Source organism: Hyperoodon ampullatus, assembly GCF_949752795.1.
Source record: "Hyperoodon ampullatus genome assembly, chromosome: 1".
In the NCBI taxonomy this organism is placed as follows: domain Eukaryota; kingdom Metazoa; phylum Chordata; class Mammalia; order Artiodactyla; family Ziphiidae; genus Hyperoodon; species Hyperoodon ampullatus.
In genome coordinates, this window is record NC_136914.1 from 126625584 (window position 1) to 126638800 (window position 13217).

General features: G+C 62.4%; 1 protein-coding gene across 1 annotated transcript in view; it reads left to right on the top strand.

The window, feature by feature from the left end:
• HTT (huntingtin) overlaps nucleotides 1–4539 on the top strand; it is a gene marked incomplete at its 5' end in the record, with an annotated part of 136361 nt that extends 131822 nt beyond the window's left edge. The window contains 6 exons of the mRNA XM_079712430.1: nucleotides 74–188; nucleotides 327–540; nucleotides 853–958; nucleotides 2569–2731; nucleotides 2892–3052; nucleotides 3809–4539. Coding sequence (XP_079568556.1) covers nucleotides 74–188; nucleotides 327–540; nucleotides 853–958; nucleotides 2569–2731; nucleotides 2892–3052; nucleotides 3809–4022 — 973 coding nt within the window. The 3' untranslated portion in view covers nucleotides 4023–4539. The remainder of the gene's footprint in view (nucleotides 1–73; nucleotides 189–326; nucleotides 541–852; nucleotides 959–2568; nucleotides 2732–2891; nucleotides 3053–3808) is intronic.
• Between the last annotated feature and the right edge of the window lie 8678 nt (nucleotides 4540–13217).

Genomic DNA, 13217 nt, shown 5'->3' on the forward strand with positions numbered 1-13217 from the left:
GGAGGACACCACGTGCCATCAGGTGGGAGTAGCCACCATGCATGGCTGAGCTTGGCCCTTGTCTCGTTCTCAGCTGCGTGAACATCCACAGCCAGCAGCACGTGCTGGTGATGTGTGCCACGGCCTTCTACCTGATTGAGAACTACCCCCTGGACGTCGGGCCAGAGTTCTCGGCATCCATAATACAGGTGAGCGGGAATGGGCGCGGGCTCCGTGCTCTTGGACCTGTGCAGTGGGCCCTTGGTTGTTTTCTTTTGGGGGAAGTAGCATGAGCGACAGGAGGCCAGATGTGGCTCTTTGACTGGGAGGTCTTCCTTCCTGTCCAGATGTGTGGGGTGATGCTGTCTGGAAGCGAGGAGTCCACCCCATCCATCGTTTACCACTGTGTCCTGAGGGGCCTGGAGCGCCTCCTGCTCTCTGAGCAGCTCTCCCGGCTGGACGCGGAGTCCCTGGTCAAGCTGAGCGTGGACAGAGTGAGCGTGCACAGCCCGCACCGCGCCATGGCGGCCCTGGGCCTGATGCTCACCTGTATGTACACAGGTAAGCAGGGGGCCACCTGTGCCTGGCGGGTCAGTGCCGCCGAGCTCCGGACGCACAGGACGCAGACCACAGGCCCCTCCAGTTCTCAAGGTTGCAGAGCTGTGCAGGTGTCGGAACCCTGCCTGGGAGAGGGTCTGCAGACAGACCCCTGGGCCCTGTATGGCTGGGCTGGGCCCTGGGGTGCTGGGGGCTCCTGCCACCTGGTCTCAGATCATCTCTAGGGGTTTAGTAAACTCCTGCGTGAGCTCCAGGCCCTGTTTACAGAGCCTGTCCAGTTTTACAAATGAAAAGAACTGAACGGCTTTGTTTCAGGAAAGGAGAAAATCAGTCCAGGCAGAACCTCAGACCCCAGCCCTGCCGCCCCTGACAGCGAGTCAGTGATTGTGGCCATGGAGCGTGTGTCTGTTCTTTTTGACAGGTAAGAATGGAGCCCGCCCTGCCCTGCCCTGCCCTGGAGCTTTAGCAGGGAGCTGCTGCTTCCTACACACCCGCTCTGCTCTCAGCCCGCCGCTGGGGGCTGCCTGCTTCCTGCCTGTGCCCTGAGTGTGCTCGCGCTGCCCTCGGGCTCTGCTCCAGCCGGCAGTCCTAGGACCCCAGCGCCCGGGTTTGGACTCGACTGGCTCCAAGGCTGTCCCCAGTGCTGGCGTGTCTGCTGAAGGCGAGGGGCAGTGCCGGCCATGTGGTGGTGTCGGGAGGGCCTGTAATGAGACTGGGCGTGCAGCCCTGGTCAGTAATGGGACTGGCGGTCAGACCTGCTGCCTTGTGAGAGGAGTCTTGGAGCCACATTAGCAGTGGCTTAGGAGGCTTCAGTAGACCATGGTACAGACTTAAATGACAGACATCTTAGAGAGCCTGCCCCCGACGTGTGTGCCCTTGTGTCCAGGACTGGCTCCATTTGCAGTCCTGCAGAATGGGTGAGGGGCCTCGTCCGGCTTTGCCCCAGGCCTCCTGGTCCAGGCGACGTGCTGTGTCTGTGGCCTTGGGGCAGCTGACTCTGCACCACTCAGCCTTGCAGGTCTGGTCAGCTCGGTCAGCAGGAGGCCATTTGGGGTTTCACAAGAGCACACTTAGCAGGACTTTGTCCGTCTGCTCTGGCCAGGTGAGGAGTTGTGGGAAGCTGAGCGCGTGGGCTGTTTTCACGTTGAGCGTTGAAAGCGTTTACAGTCATTCTTCCCTCACATTCATTGGGCCCCTCCACGGTGGGCAGAGGCGCCCACGCTCAGGCCCCTGCCCACGTGGGGCTTGCGTTCCCATGCCTGCTGGTGGGATAAACACTTCAGCCAGTGCAGTGCCGGCGTTCAGCCTGACCACCCTCCAGACACGCGGGGGGACAGTGGCTTGACAAAGCTGACTTTCAGTTGTGAGTGTCGCCCATGCTGGGTAGCGGCTGGCGTCCGCAGGCAGGTGGGTCAGGCACGCCTGGGCCAGTTTCTGGGTCCCTTCTGGTGCTTTTCAGTCACACATAGCTTTTTGTACAGTCGTCTCTTGGTATCCACGGGGATTGGTTCCGGGACCCCCCACGGATTCCAAACTGCTGATGCTCAAGTCCCTGGTATAAAATAGTGAAGTACAATCTGCCTCTGTATCCTCGGGCTCTGCCTTCATCCAGCCAACCGCGATTGAAATTCGGGTGCGGAACCCATGGATACGGAGGGCCAACGGTGTGTGCTAACGGTACGGTAGCATGAGTAGCCTGCTGGCCGCCTTCCCAGCTGGCACCTGGAAGGACGCTGCCCAAGATGCCCGCTGAGGGTGTGTTGAGGGGAGGTGGCAGGAGGGCACCAGGGACAGGCGAGAGAGAAGGGAGCCTGGCCGAGACGCCGATAGGTTCCAGGAGCGTGTGGACACTGGTGAGGGCAGGCCCTAACGAGGACGCAGTTCTGTTACGACTGACTTAATTCCCCCATAATGCCACTGCCCCAACCATTTCTGCTTGGTACTTCAGGACCCCTTTTTGGCTTGGGGGCCCCCGCACAGGTGGGGAGCCCTGGGCAGGTCGGGGCTCTGATCCGTGCCTCCTCCCTGCAGGATCAGGAAGGGGTTTCCCTGTGAAGCCAGAGTGGTGGCGCGGATCCTCCCCCAGTTTCTAGATGACTTCTTCCCGCCCCAGGACGTCATGAACAAGGTCATTGGAGAGTTTCTGTCCAACCAGCAACCGTACCCACAGTTCATGGCCACCGTAGTATACCAGGTGAGGGCCCAGTGCAGGGGAGCCCCAGACCAGGTGCCTGCTACCCTCTGAACGTGCCAGCCCCGGGGACTTGCCAGTTCCTCCCCTTGAAGCCAGGCACCGCTCTTCCCCCGAAGCCGGTGTTGACGGGGTGGCCCCCCGGGGCTCTCCGCCCTTGCAGGTGTTCCAGACTCTGCACAGCACAGGGCAGTCGTCCATGGTCCGGGACTGGGTCATGCTGTCCCTCTCCAACTTCACGCAGAGGACTCCAGTTGCCATGGCCATGTGGAGCCTCTCCTGCTTCTTTGTCAGCGCTTCCACCAGCCCGTGGGTTTCGGCAATGTATCCTTCCCTGGGTCCTGGGGCCCCGCGGGACGTAGCACCCACAGGGGCAGCACTTCCATCAACATCCAGGCTGACGTTTGTGTTAAGGTTTTGGAAACCTAAGCTCTGCAGGAAGCCCAGGTGTCAAGCTGTTGTTTACCTTAAGCCCCAAGAGAGTAAGCCGTGGACAAGGAGACAGAAAACCGTGTGTTCCCCACGCTGAGCAGGAGGGGCGGGGCCGGGGTGTTGCTCTGTGGAGTGCGGGGGGGGTGGGGCGGCCCCGCAAAGAGCTCCTCCCGCCCGCTCCTGGGCCTGTGCAGCTGGGTGTGTCCCTCGTGCTGCTTCTCGTTATTCTTTGTCACGTGCCTCTATCACTCTGTTGGGTAAAAGCTTAAGTGAAGATCCAGTTCCCACCCCCAAGTTGCTGGCTGCCAAAGGGACGTTCCCCTCCTGTCAGCCGCCCCAAAAGACAGACCGCAGAGCAGACAGCCGTGCTGGCGCTGTCAGCGGCCCGGGAGGGCAGCTTGGCTCTGCCCTCGGTGCACGGGTGCCGGGCCAGGTAGGTGCTGCCCAGAGGAGCGCCCTCCGCGGGGGGCTCTGGCTTCCCGGAGCCAAGGTGGGAGGCAGCTGCCGCCTCCACCCCGTCCGCGGCTTGGCTTGGCACTCGGTGCTCCCGGGTCGTTGGCAGGCCTGTGTCGGGACAGGGGTTCCTGGGGAGGACGGGAGGCAGGTCCCCCCACACTTGCAGCCTTGCACCCTTAACCGCCCTGCCAGCCTTCCCCACGTCGTGAGCAGGATGGGCAAGCTGGAGCACGTGGACGTGCACCTCTTCTGCCTGGTAGCCGCGGACTTCTACAGACACCAGATAGAGGAGGAGCTCGACCGCAGGGCCTTCCAGTCTGTGTTCGAGGTGGTCGCAGTGCCAGGAAACCCGTATCACCGCCTGCTGGCTTGTTTGCGGAACGTCCACAAGGTCGCCATGTCCTGAGCGCCCATGCGGGCAGAGGCGAGGTGGCGCCAGTACTCGGGGCCCCGCCTGCACCGCGCGGCTCGGCCTCACCGCGTGCAGGGAACGTATGCAGGAATCTTTGGGGTTGAGCCTGAGTCCTTGCAAGGGGCAAGAGCAGCCGTTGCTGACCCCCCGTGCTAGAGCTAGCGTTAAATGCCAGTCGCCCGGTGTGTACTTCCTCGCGTGCGGCCTGTTCGCTGTCACCGGGTCCCAGCTGCTCCTGCCTCGGCTCTCGCAGGTCGGCCGTTAGCCCCTCTGCTGTCCCGCAGGCGGGAGGTGACACCACGGGCCTCCCAGAGCACCGCCCACATCTCCCCAGTGAGGCACGGGGTCCTGGGGTCTCGCTGGCTCCCGCAGGCCTGCGTGCCGCGCTGGCGTCGGGCCTGGGCAGGGCGGGGTGGCTGGGAGCACGACGGCCTGCGCCGTTCTTCCCTGTCTGTTTTCTTCTCAGGATTTAAAGTTTAATTATATCAGTAAAGAGATTAATTTTAAGGTACCTTTCTATGCCCGTGTACAGTCTGTGCGTTGCTGAGTCTGTGCTGCATGTCACGGCCTCCCGAGGAGGTCGACAGGAGCCCCTCCCTCTCCCTCCACGAGCCTTACTCTGGCGTTCCTCTCGCCCAAGCCCTAGTCCCCCGACACGCCGCCCTTTTTTGTGCATTCACGTTTAGTTAGAGTTTAGGGAGGTGTTGGCGTGCTGATGTCTGACCGGGAGTTCCCCCTGACCCCTTACGAGTTGGGAAGGTTCCCCTGTGGCTGTCCTGGTCGTGGGCAGTCAGCTCTGGGGCACAGACAGCTCTCAAGGCTCTCCCACCGGTGACGGGTGGCTCCTGGGCACTTAGCCGACCAGGCCGGCCCGCCTGGCCATGAGCAGCCTCTGTCCTGACCAACACTGTCGTCCCCCCGCTCCTGTCCTGACCGGGGCTGCACTCTACCCAGGGGCTGGCCGATGGGTGTTGGGATCCGAGTCCCCCGTGTCCCTCCTACACAGTGGGGCCCAGATGCTCGCCTGGCCTGGCAGCCCCAAGGGTGTAACAGCGTTAGTTGTCTGCGCCCCTCTTGGTCAAGAGCAAAGCTTGGAGTCCTGGCAACTGTTTGAGAAGGGCCCAAGCACCTTCTCGGCTCCCTTTCAGTCCATCCGCGGGGCCTCCTTTCAGCACAGGAGGGTGCGGATCTGTGCCCACTGGACCAGTGGTGGGGCAGGAATGAGGCCAGCCAGGGCTGCCACTTCTACCCCAGGCCCCAGCCCCTGGACCAGCTGTTTCTGGGCCCAAAGCAGCCACATCATCAAATGCACACGAGGCGTGGACAGTCGAGTGCCCTTGGCCAGGGGCTGGTGGAGCGCTTACGGGTGGGGCTCTTCAGGTCCCCAGAGGCAGCCAGTCATTTGGTCACCGTCATGCTGGCCAGTTTGGTCATGAGCTCAAGTGCAGTCAGGTTTTGGGTGTTTCACTGGCAAGTGGAGATGACTGTGAAGCTGACTTCCAGAGTCTGCCAAGGGGAGGGGTCCTTCGGTGCACGGTTAGCTACCCTCACGTCTGTCTGTGTGACGTCTCACCACGGCACACACAGCTGCGGGCGCAGACCCAGGCCGCTCCCACCCCCAGAGCTGCCGGGTTTGAGGCCGGCTGGGGTCAGAGTGTGCGGCCAGGGGAGGCTGTGGGAGCCCCTCCTCAGAGCAGCCCTTGGCTTTTCCTGCCTGCCCCACCAGCGCCCGGCAGAGGCCTCGCCCGGCCAGGGCGTGAACAGTAGAAATGGGTCAGAGGTCCAAGTAGGACCTTGGGGAGGAACTCCTGACTCTGAACAAGAATTGAGAAAGTCACCGCTCTCTCTCCCTTTTCACTTTGGACTCCCACGTTATTTCAGCAGCTCCGAGATAGACGCATCACAGGCTGACGTCCCTGCTTAGATGTTTACGCTTGTTAGAAATAGCACTGTGAATGTAAAACTGGGAACCGTTCCCCTTAGGAGTCATAGCACCAGGCTCAGCTGAGTTTGGTGGGGCCTCCTTGTCACCACGTGACATGTAACAGCCAGTGCTTAATGAGGGGGCTTGAGCCTAGCTCTGGCCCTAGGTGCCAACCCAAAGACTTGCCAGTGTGCCCCCGAAATGGATATGAGTTTATGAGTGAAATCTCTTTACCCGTGGATGAGTATGTGTGTACTGTGTTTGTATGTATCTATATTGATCAAGACACAGACAGGCGAGGCCTCTAAGAATGGCCGTCAGTTCTCTGTAGAAGCCAACCTTCCTTAGACCTGCCCTGTGGAGTTGGCTGCATGGGGTCATTAAAATCCCACGGAGAAAATAGTCCCCCTTGTCAGCTCTCTGCGGAAGGGACTGACTTTACCAAGTTCCTGAAAGTCTACGGCGAGCACCAGTCATACTGCCGATCCAAATTGTGTTGAAATTATCGTTGATTTGATCGTCAGGTTTGTTTTCTGTTTTTTTGGGGGGGGGGTGTTTTTGTTTTCCTGCTGGTGACACAGGAAAGATTTGAGTGAAACCAGGGTAGGGCTGGTGGGCGATGCGCTTGCGCACCTTCTCGGAGCCGTGCCTCCCAGGCGGCCCCCTGAGCCAGGCAGGGGCTCTCCAGCCCCCTACTGCCCTTTACTGCTGGCTCTCCCACCCCTGCAGCCCTGTATCCTCTCAGGAGGAAAGAAGACGCTGAGGCGCCTCCAGACACCCCCAGTGTGGCATCAGAGGAGGCCCTGAACCCCAGAGGACCCCCTTCGTGGCCGGGTGTCACTCCCCAGCCCTGGGGCGCAGGCGGCTCATCCATGGAGCCAAGGGGAGCCCCTGCTGTCGGCACGGGTTCACAGAGCTGCGCTCGGCCGTGTCGCAGGGAAACTCCTCCGGGGCCGCGTGGCGTGGGCCAGTTGTCTGTGGTTTGCAGGTGTGGACTCGGTTCCATCTTGATAATGTCTCTTCCTGGCACGTGGCCTCACTTTGGCTTTTGTCCCCCTGCTCTGTGGCCGAAAATGTAGCTCCTGGCCAGGGTGAGACTCGGCCGTTCTGCCCGCTGGAGTAACAGGCGGGGATGCGAAAACCACCCCGAAGGCCACCAAGGCTCGCTGGGGAGCTCGGGGTGCCCCTGCGAGGAGGGGACCACGGGCCTGGGCATGTGCTCAGCAGGGAGGGGCCGCTCAGATGTTGGTGACAACCGGAAGGGGCCTGGAGGGTTCAGGGGCACTCTTCCCCAGTTCCTGGCACTTTCTAAAGCAGCTGAAGCAACCCACTTCCCTCGAGTGCTTGTGGGAGCATCTGGCCCCAGACAGTCACTGCAGGGTGACCCCTGGCCCTGGAGGATTGTGGCCGTCGTGGACCTGCCGAAGGTGGTTGGGCTCTGAGCTCAGTGGGGCCACCTGCCCGTACTTGCTGCCTTGAGCCATGGCGGAGTGGCCATCGGCAGGGGTTTGAGCTCATGCTGCGCCACCGCCACTGTCCCCGCCGTCCCTGCCATGCTGGGCACCAGCAGGGCTGTGATGGGTGCGTCCCGGAGCCTGGCCCAGACGTGACTGTCTGCGAGAGGAAAGGGAGGTCTGACGTGAGATGTACATTTTAATTTTTTAAACTGCTACAAACATTGTACTTATGAATTAAAAGAAAAGAATTAAGCGATAACTTGCTGGGTGAGGCCTGCTTTGCTTGTGGAGAGCCTAGACCCCGCGGTGGGAAGGCAGACGTTGCTGCCACACCAGCACGAGCCTAGTGCCTCGGTCGGGGGCAGCCGGTCCGGGTGGCTGGCCATGCGGGGCTGAGGAGGCAACCCGCGGGCCACCTCGCAGTGGGCCTCCTGCCGGCACACGAGGCCGTGAAGGCTGCAGCGGTTCTGGCGGAATCTCCCAGGGGCCGTGGGGTTTCGCCCGGAGTCCTACCCTGGAGGGGCGGTCAGGGCTGGCACAGGTTCTGGGGGGCTTACTCAGGGGCCACGACCTGACTTTCGAGCCCCTCATGGTCCAGCTGCCCCTTCTGCCTCATTGGCCATTGGCCCCTGTGCTCCTGGGCAACAGTGTGAGGCGATGCTGCCCTGTCCATTTGAGCTGGTGAGTTCTTCCCGCCTGAAATGCTAGCTCCTCCTGGAAGTCTTCTCCACTCAGCTGAGTGGGCACCGTCCTTCCCAGCCCCCGGGAACCCCAGTAGTGAGTGTCACAGTCATCTCGGGGCGCTGGTGATTGCCCACCAACCTGCAAACACAGAGACCCTGGGCTGTGGGCTGCCCCGGGCAGCTGCTTCACAATGTCTGCTGAAGTCCCCCCAGTTCTGGGAAGTGGGCGGCCCTGAGCCCGACCGTGGTGGGTGCCCCGAGAGACAGCCGAGCACGGGTGGACTGGCCCCTGCCTGTGGTCACGGCCGTGTGACCGCACACGCCAGCAGACGGTGTCTGGATGTGTGCAGGCGCCGCAGGTGCGGGCAGTGTTGGCAGGAAGCTGCTTGGAGAGCGTTTGGCTGCTGGGCCTCGTGGACGGGCCGCACAGGTTCATTTCCACCTGAGTTGCTCTATGCGTTTGGGAAGGTCATGTCGCCTCCACAGGTGTGTCTCCTCTGCGACACACCTCCAGGGCTCCTTCAGCTCACCCTTCAGAGCTGCCTAAGCTCTACCCGCCCCTCCCTGGTCCAGGCGAGGCAGCCAGACCCTGGCCGGCACACCTGGTCCACCTGTTGTTTCCAGAAAGGAAATGTCCCCAGATCCCCTGGAAAGAAGCGACGGCATGTCCCCCGCTCACCCTCCAGCCACCGTGCACAGGTGCCCTCGGTAAAGGGCAAGACCCCTCTTGTCTTCAGAGGAAGCCCTTGCTTCCTGACCTGACACCTGAGAGCCCTTCTGGGTCTGGGGGTGCCTGGCCCAGCCTCACCCCTCAGGGTAGCCTGGCCATGGACCCAGGCACCGCTGGATGGGGCATTCTGCCAGGGCCCGGGGCCTGTGGGCACAGGGTGGGCCTGCTTTGTGGGGTCACCAGGGCTCTTGGGAAACCATGAGGGTGTCCTGCAGTTTCCACGAGCTTGGGGACCTCAACAGCCTGGCTTCTCCATCTGGATGGCTCATCCCCACTGGCCTTCCAAGCAGGAAACCCGGGGCCCGTCACGGCCACGTCCTCTAGGGGCCTGACACTCCCAGGCCTTCACCCCGCGCTGTGGATGGGACGGACCACTGGCCAGGCCTCCACTCCCCCAGCCCAGGGCGTGCTCGGAGGCTGGCTGGCCCAGTGGAGCCGTCGGGTCAGGGTTGGGTTCTGCCCGCTGAGGCGGAGGTCTGGGCTCCCGTGCACGTGGGGAAAGGATGGTGGTGCCGGCACGGTCGTCGCCCCCTGGCACCAGGGAGTCCATCCTCCCGACCTGCCCTCCTTCAGCTCTGCCCTGCCCACGCCCGGGCCTGGACCCATCTCCCACACTCCCTGTGCTTCCCTGCCTCTGCCCAGCTGGGGGGTCTTCCTCGGCCAAACCCCTGCCTTCAGAGACGGGCTCAGCTCACCGCTGCCTGCTCCCAGGAGGTGCTGGGGGCCCCTGAGGGATGCCCCTTCCTGCTCTGAGCCCCCGCGGGGGGAGGCGGAGGTCTGTGCCGAGGTTCGCAGCCCTGCCCAGCCGAGGGCATGCAGGCCCACCCGTGGGGCCGCTGGGAGCTGGGCCTGCCTTCCCCTCCTGCCTGGCTCCTCCTCGTCCTTGGACGCCGAAAGTGAGGGCTCTGCTTCCAGGAGCGTCCCCCGGGCCCCCCTCTCCAGGGCTTCCGGTGCCCCTGAAACCTGAGAAGAGACGGTTGGAGCCCAGCCTTTTACCCTGACTCTCCTGGACATTTGGCTGGGGGCCTAGCAGGGGGTGTAGATGCCTCCTCCGAGCCATCTGGCTGCCAGGACCCTGAGCACGGGCAGCGATGCCTCTGGGCCACAGCTGCTCTGCTGAGGCATTGGGACCCGCTGTTCTGGGGTTGACAAGGCCAGGTGCCCTGGGGCAGCAGCTTTTCCTGATGACGATTCACCAGCCCCAGCCAGGCCAGCACACGGGCCTCTGCCCTCTCCCAAAGCTCCAAGGAGGGTTTGGGTGCGGGGAGAGAGGGGGCAGCAGGTAGGGGCCCCAGGGCCTTGGAGGTGCAGCCTCCAGCCGCATGTCTGGTGGTGGATACTTGTCCAGAGAGGATGACTCCTGTGCCCTTAGCCCCACTGTAGGTGAGGACACTGGGGGGTGGGGGCCGACCAAGTCACAACCCGAGTCGGTGGAGCTGGGTCTGAGACCCTGAGCCGGCTTTGCCTGCCTCTCCCTTGGCCCCCCTGCCCCTGGTGCTGGGATGCACTGAGACAGCCCTGCTCTGCTCTTGGAGTCGTGGTTGAAGAAAGGTCCACCTGGAGGATGGTCAGGGTTGGCACAGGCTCTGGGGGACAGAGAGCCAGCGCTAGGGCCACTTGGTAGGTTGAATCCTTCGTCTAGGGCAGGGCTGGGGGGAGGTTTCCTGGAGGAGGTGGGACTTCCGGTCACTCGTTCACTTGCAAGTACTACTGAGTGCTCTGTGCCAGGTACCCCAGGCCGGAGGAGTGCAGCAGTTGTCAGCCTTCCTGGGCGGTGCTGTGTGGTGTCCCTGTGTCCCCAGAGAGGGAGGGTCCTCCACCAGGAGCTGTTGGCAGGCCCGGGGCCCTGACCCAGGGACCCCTGCTCCCCTCCCCCTCTGCACCCCAAGTTCTGACTGCGGGGAGGGGAGGGAGCCCCAGCCAGCCCACCCCATCCTGAGCACCTCCCCTCCTGCCTAGGGCTTCAGCCCGCCTCGCAGGGTGTCAGAGGGCAAGCTCTGGGCACATGGGTACGGCTGGGGTGGGGGGCACCTGGGCGGAGACTCAGGGACGCTTCGCATCCCAGGCTCAGCTTCCCTGTCCTGGGACGGCTCAGACCAAGAAGCTTCTGTCGTAGTCAGGCCCGAGGAGGGCCCTCTGTTGAAGGTGGAGGTTTTCGGCCTGGACTTTGTGCACCCTTCCCCCCGAGTTCAGGCCACCCCAGAACCCCGAGGATGCCAGGCAGGCTCACGGATGGGCACGCTGGCCCATGGGCCTGCGGGTGGGGCGGGGGCACCACATGGCCATCGCGGTCTGTCCAGCAGGTGTGAGGGCTGTTGCTGGCAAGCCACCTGCTTGAGTTTTAGGTTCAAAATGTTCAGTCCCGATGCCTTAGGTGGCCCTTCTCTCTGAAGCCCCCACAGGCTCCACTGCTCTGGTCTTCTGCCCGGCTAAGTCTTGGTCCCCCGGCCAGTCCCGGTGGGCACTCAGTCTCCAGGCCCTGCCGAGGTGGCAGCCCATCCCCAGCCTGGCTCTCAGGCCCTGCCGTCCTGCCCTCCCCGGTACAGCCCCACCACCTCTCACTGCCCGTCCCGCACGTGCTCTGGGCCGGGTGGCCTTGCTGCCTCTCTTGGCCGGTCCTTCTGCAGAGCTCTCCTTCATCCTCCACTGCACCACCTGGCTGGTGCTGGAGGTCAGTGTCCCTGTCCCATGAGCCTCAGGCAAACACTGGCGGAGGCCTGCTGAGGGTGGGTGGCCGGCCAGCCAGTGCCGGTGGTCGCTTTGTCCAAGGTCAGCGTTGGGGGGCCTCCAGGAGAGCTAGGAAGCAGCACAGGCATTTGCCCAGGACCAGGGGCAGAGGAGGCGTGACAGTGTCCTTCACGGGGAGCCTGGCGGCTACTGCACAACACAGATCAAACCCAGCCCCAAGCCAGCCTGCCTGGTTCAGAGCCCAGCTTGGCCACAGTGTGGCCTCACCTCTGTCCCTCAGGCTATTCATCTGGAAAATGGGAATAACAGCAGTGCCAGCCTCCCTCACAAGACTGCCGTGAGGATCAAAGTAGAAGACACAGATGTACCAGACATACTGCACTTAGAACAGTGCCCAGCGGTCAGAGAGTGCTCAAATTCTTATCACTGTCGACTTAGCAAGCGTCACAAAGCTGGAAGGCAGAAAATAAATGGCTGGCTCAAGGCAGGTCCAATGTGCAGGAGGGAAAAAGGGAAGAAGGACCAAAGTGTACTGAATAGGAAGACTTCAGAGAGGAGCTGATGCCAGAACAGGGTTTTGAAGAATGAATAAGAGTTTGCCAGTAAGTCCAAACGTGAAGTCTAGGCAACCTGCTGGGAAGGGAGGGGATTTACTTGAGGTCGGTCCTTCGTTTGTTCATGCCTTTATTCAGCAAGGCTTACCCAAGCTGTTTCCTGTGGAGTCCTGGGGTACAGGAGCAGCCCACCCATCCAGGTGGACCAGGCAGGTCTGGGTGTGGATAGTGCTGATTGATGCAGAGCGGTCAGGGTTGCAGTGGGGCTGCCCGTGGTGGGAGGGATCCACACCACCTGCTCCCAGCTACTCTCTGGCCTCAAGCACTGTGCCGGCTCCTCAGCCCACCCACGTGTCACCCAGGCCAGCAAGCATCCCGCCTGCAAGGAGGGGAGCAGGCAGACAGTGGCCAAGCCAGGGGTCTGCTCGGGGCTGGAGCCCTGCCCCCGCCCAGCCTGGTGGTGGTGGCATTTGTACCGTAAGTGTGAGTGTGTTGGCCGGAGGATGGCTGTGCGCAGGGCATGCAGGTGGGTGGGTGTTGGTGCACACACGTGTCCCTGAGAGTGTGTTCCTGTGTCAGTCTCCCTGTCTGTCTGTCTCTGCCCCTCCCACCCCTCTGTCTGCAGTCTCTCCTCCTCTGGGTCTCCCTCTTGGTTTGCCCGCGTCTCCTCATTTGGTTGCACCCCAATCCCTTACCCTGGGCCCCTGCCTGTGTGAGCTGGGGCGGGGCAGAGGCGGGGGCTGTGGCCTGGACCCCACCTCTCAAGAGCCTGGTCTGCCCAGCGGAGGTTCCTCGTTTGGTGGCCTGGGCCGGCCAGCCTGGCAACAGGGCTGGGGCGCGGGGCAGGGCTGGGAGCCTGGGCCGCCAGTTTTGGGTCTGGCTCGCTAACTGCAATATTGATGGCCCGTCAGGGCAGCCCTGATTCCTGCGCTTTCAGTTAAAAGGTTTCTGTTGTTGTAGCTTATGCAGTTGCTCTGTTGCTATGGAAACGTGACATCAAAATGACGTTTCCCGTTTAAAAGCTTTTAACTAAATTCCTGCCTGTCAGATGTAGGCCCCATTTTGAGCGAGGAGCTGCCTTCCAGGAGCGGGGCTCCCGCCGCCGTGGTGCTCAGGCCCCACGCGGCCCGGCCCGAGCACGCTCTTTAACCCC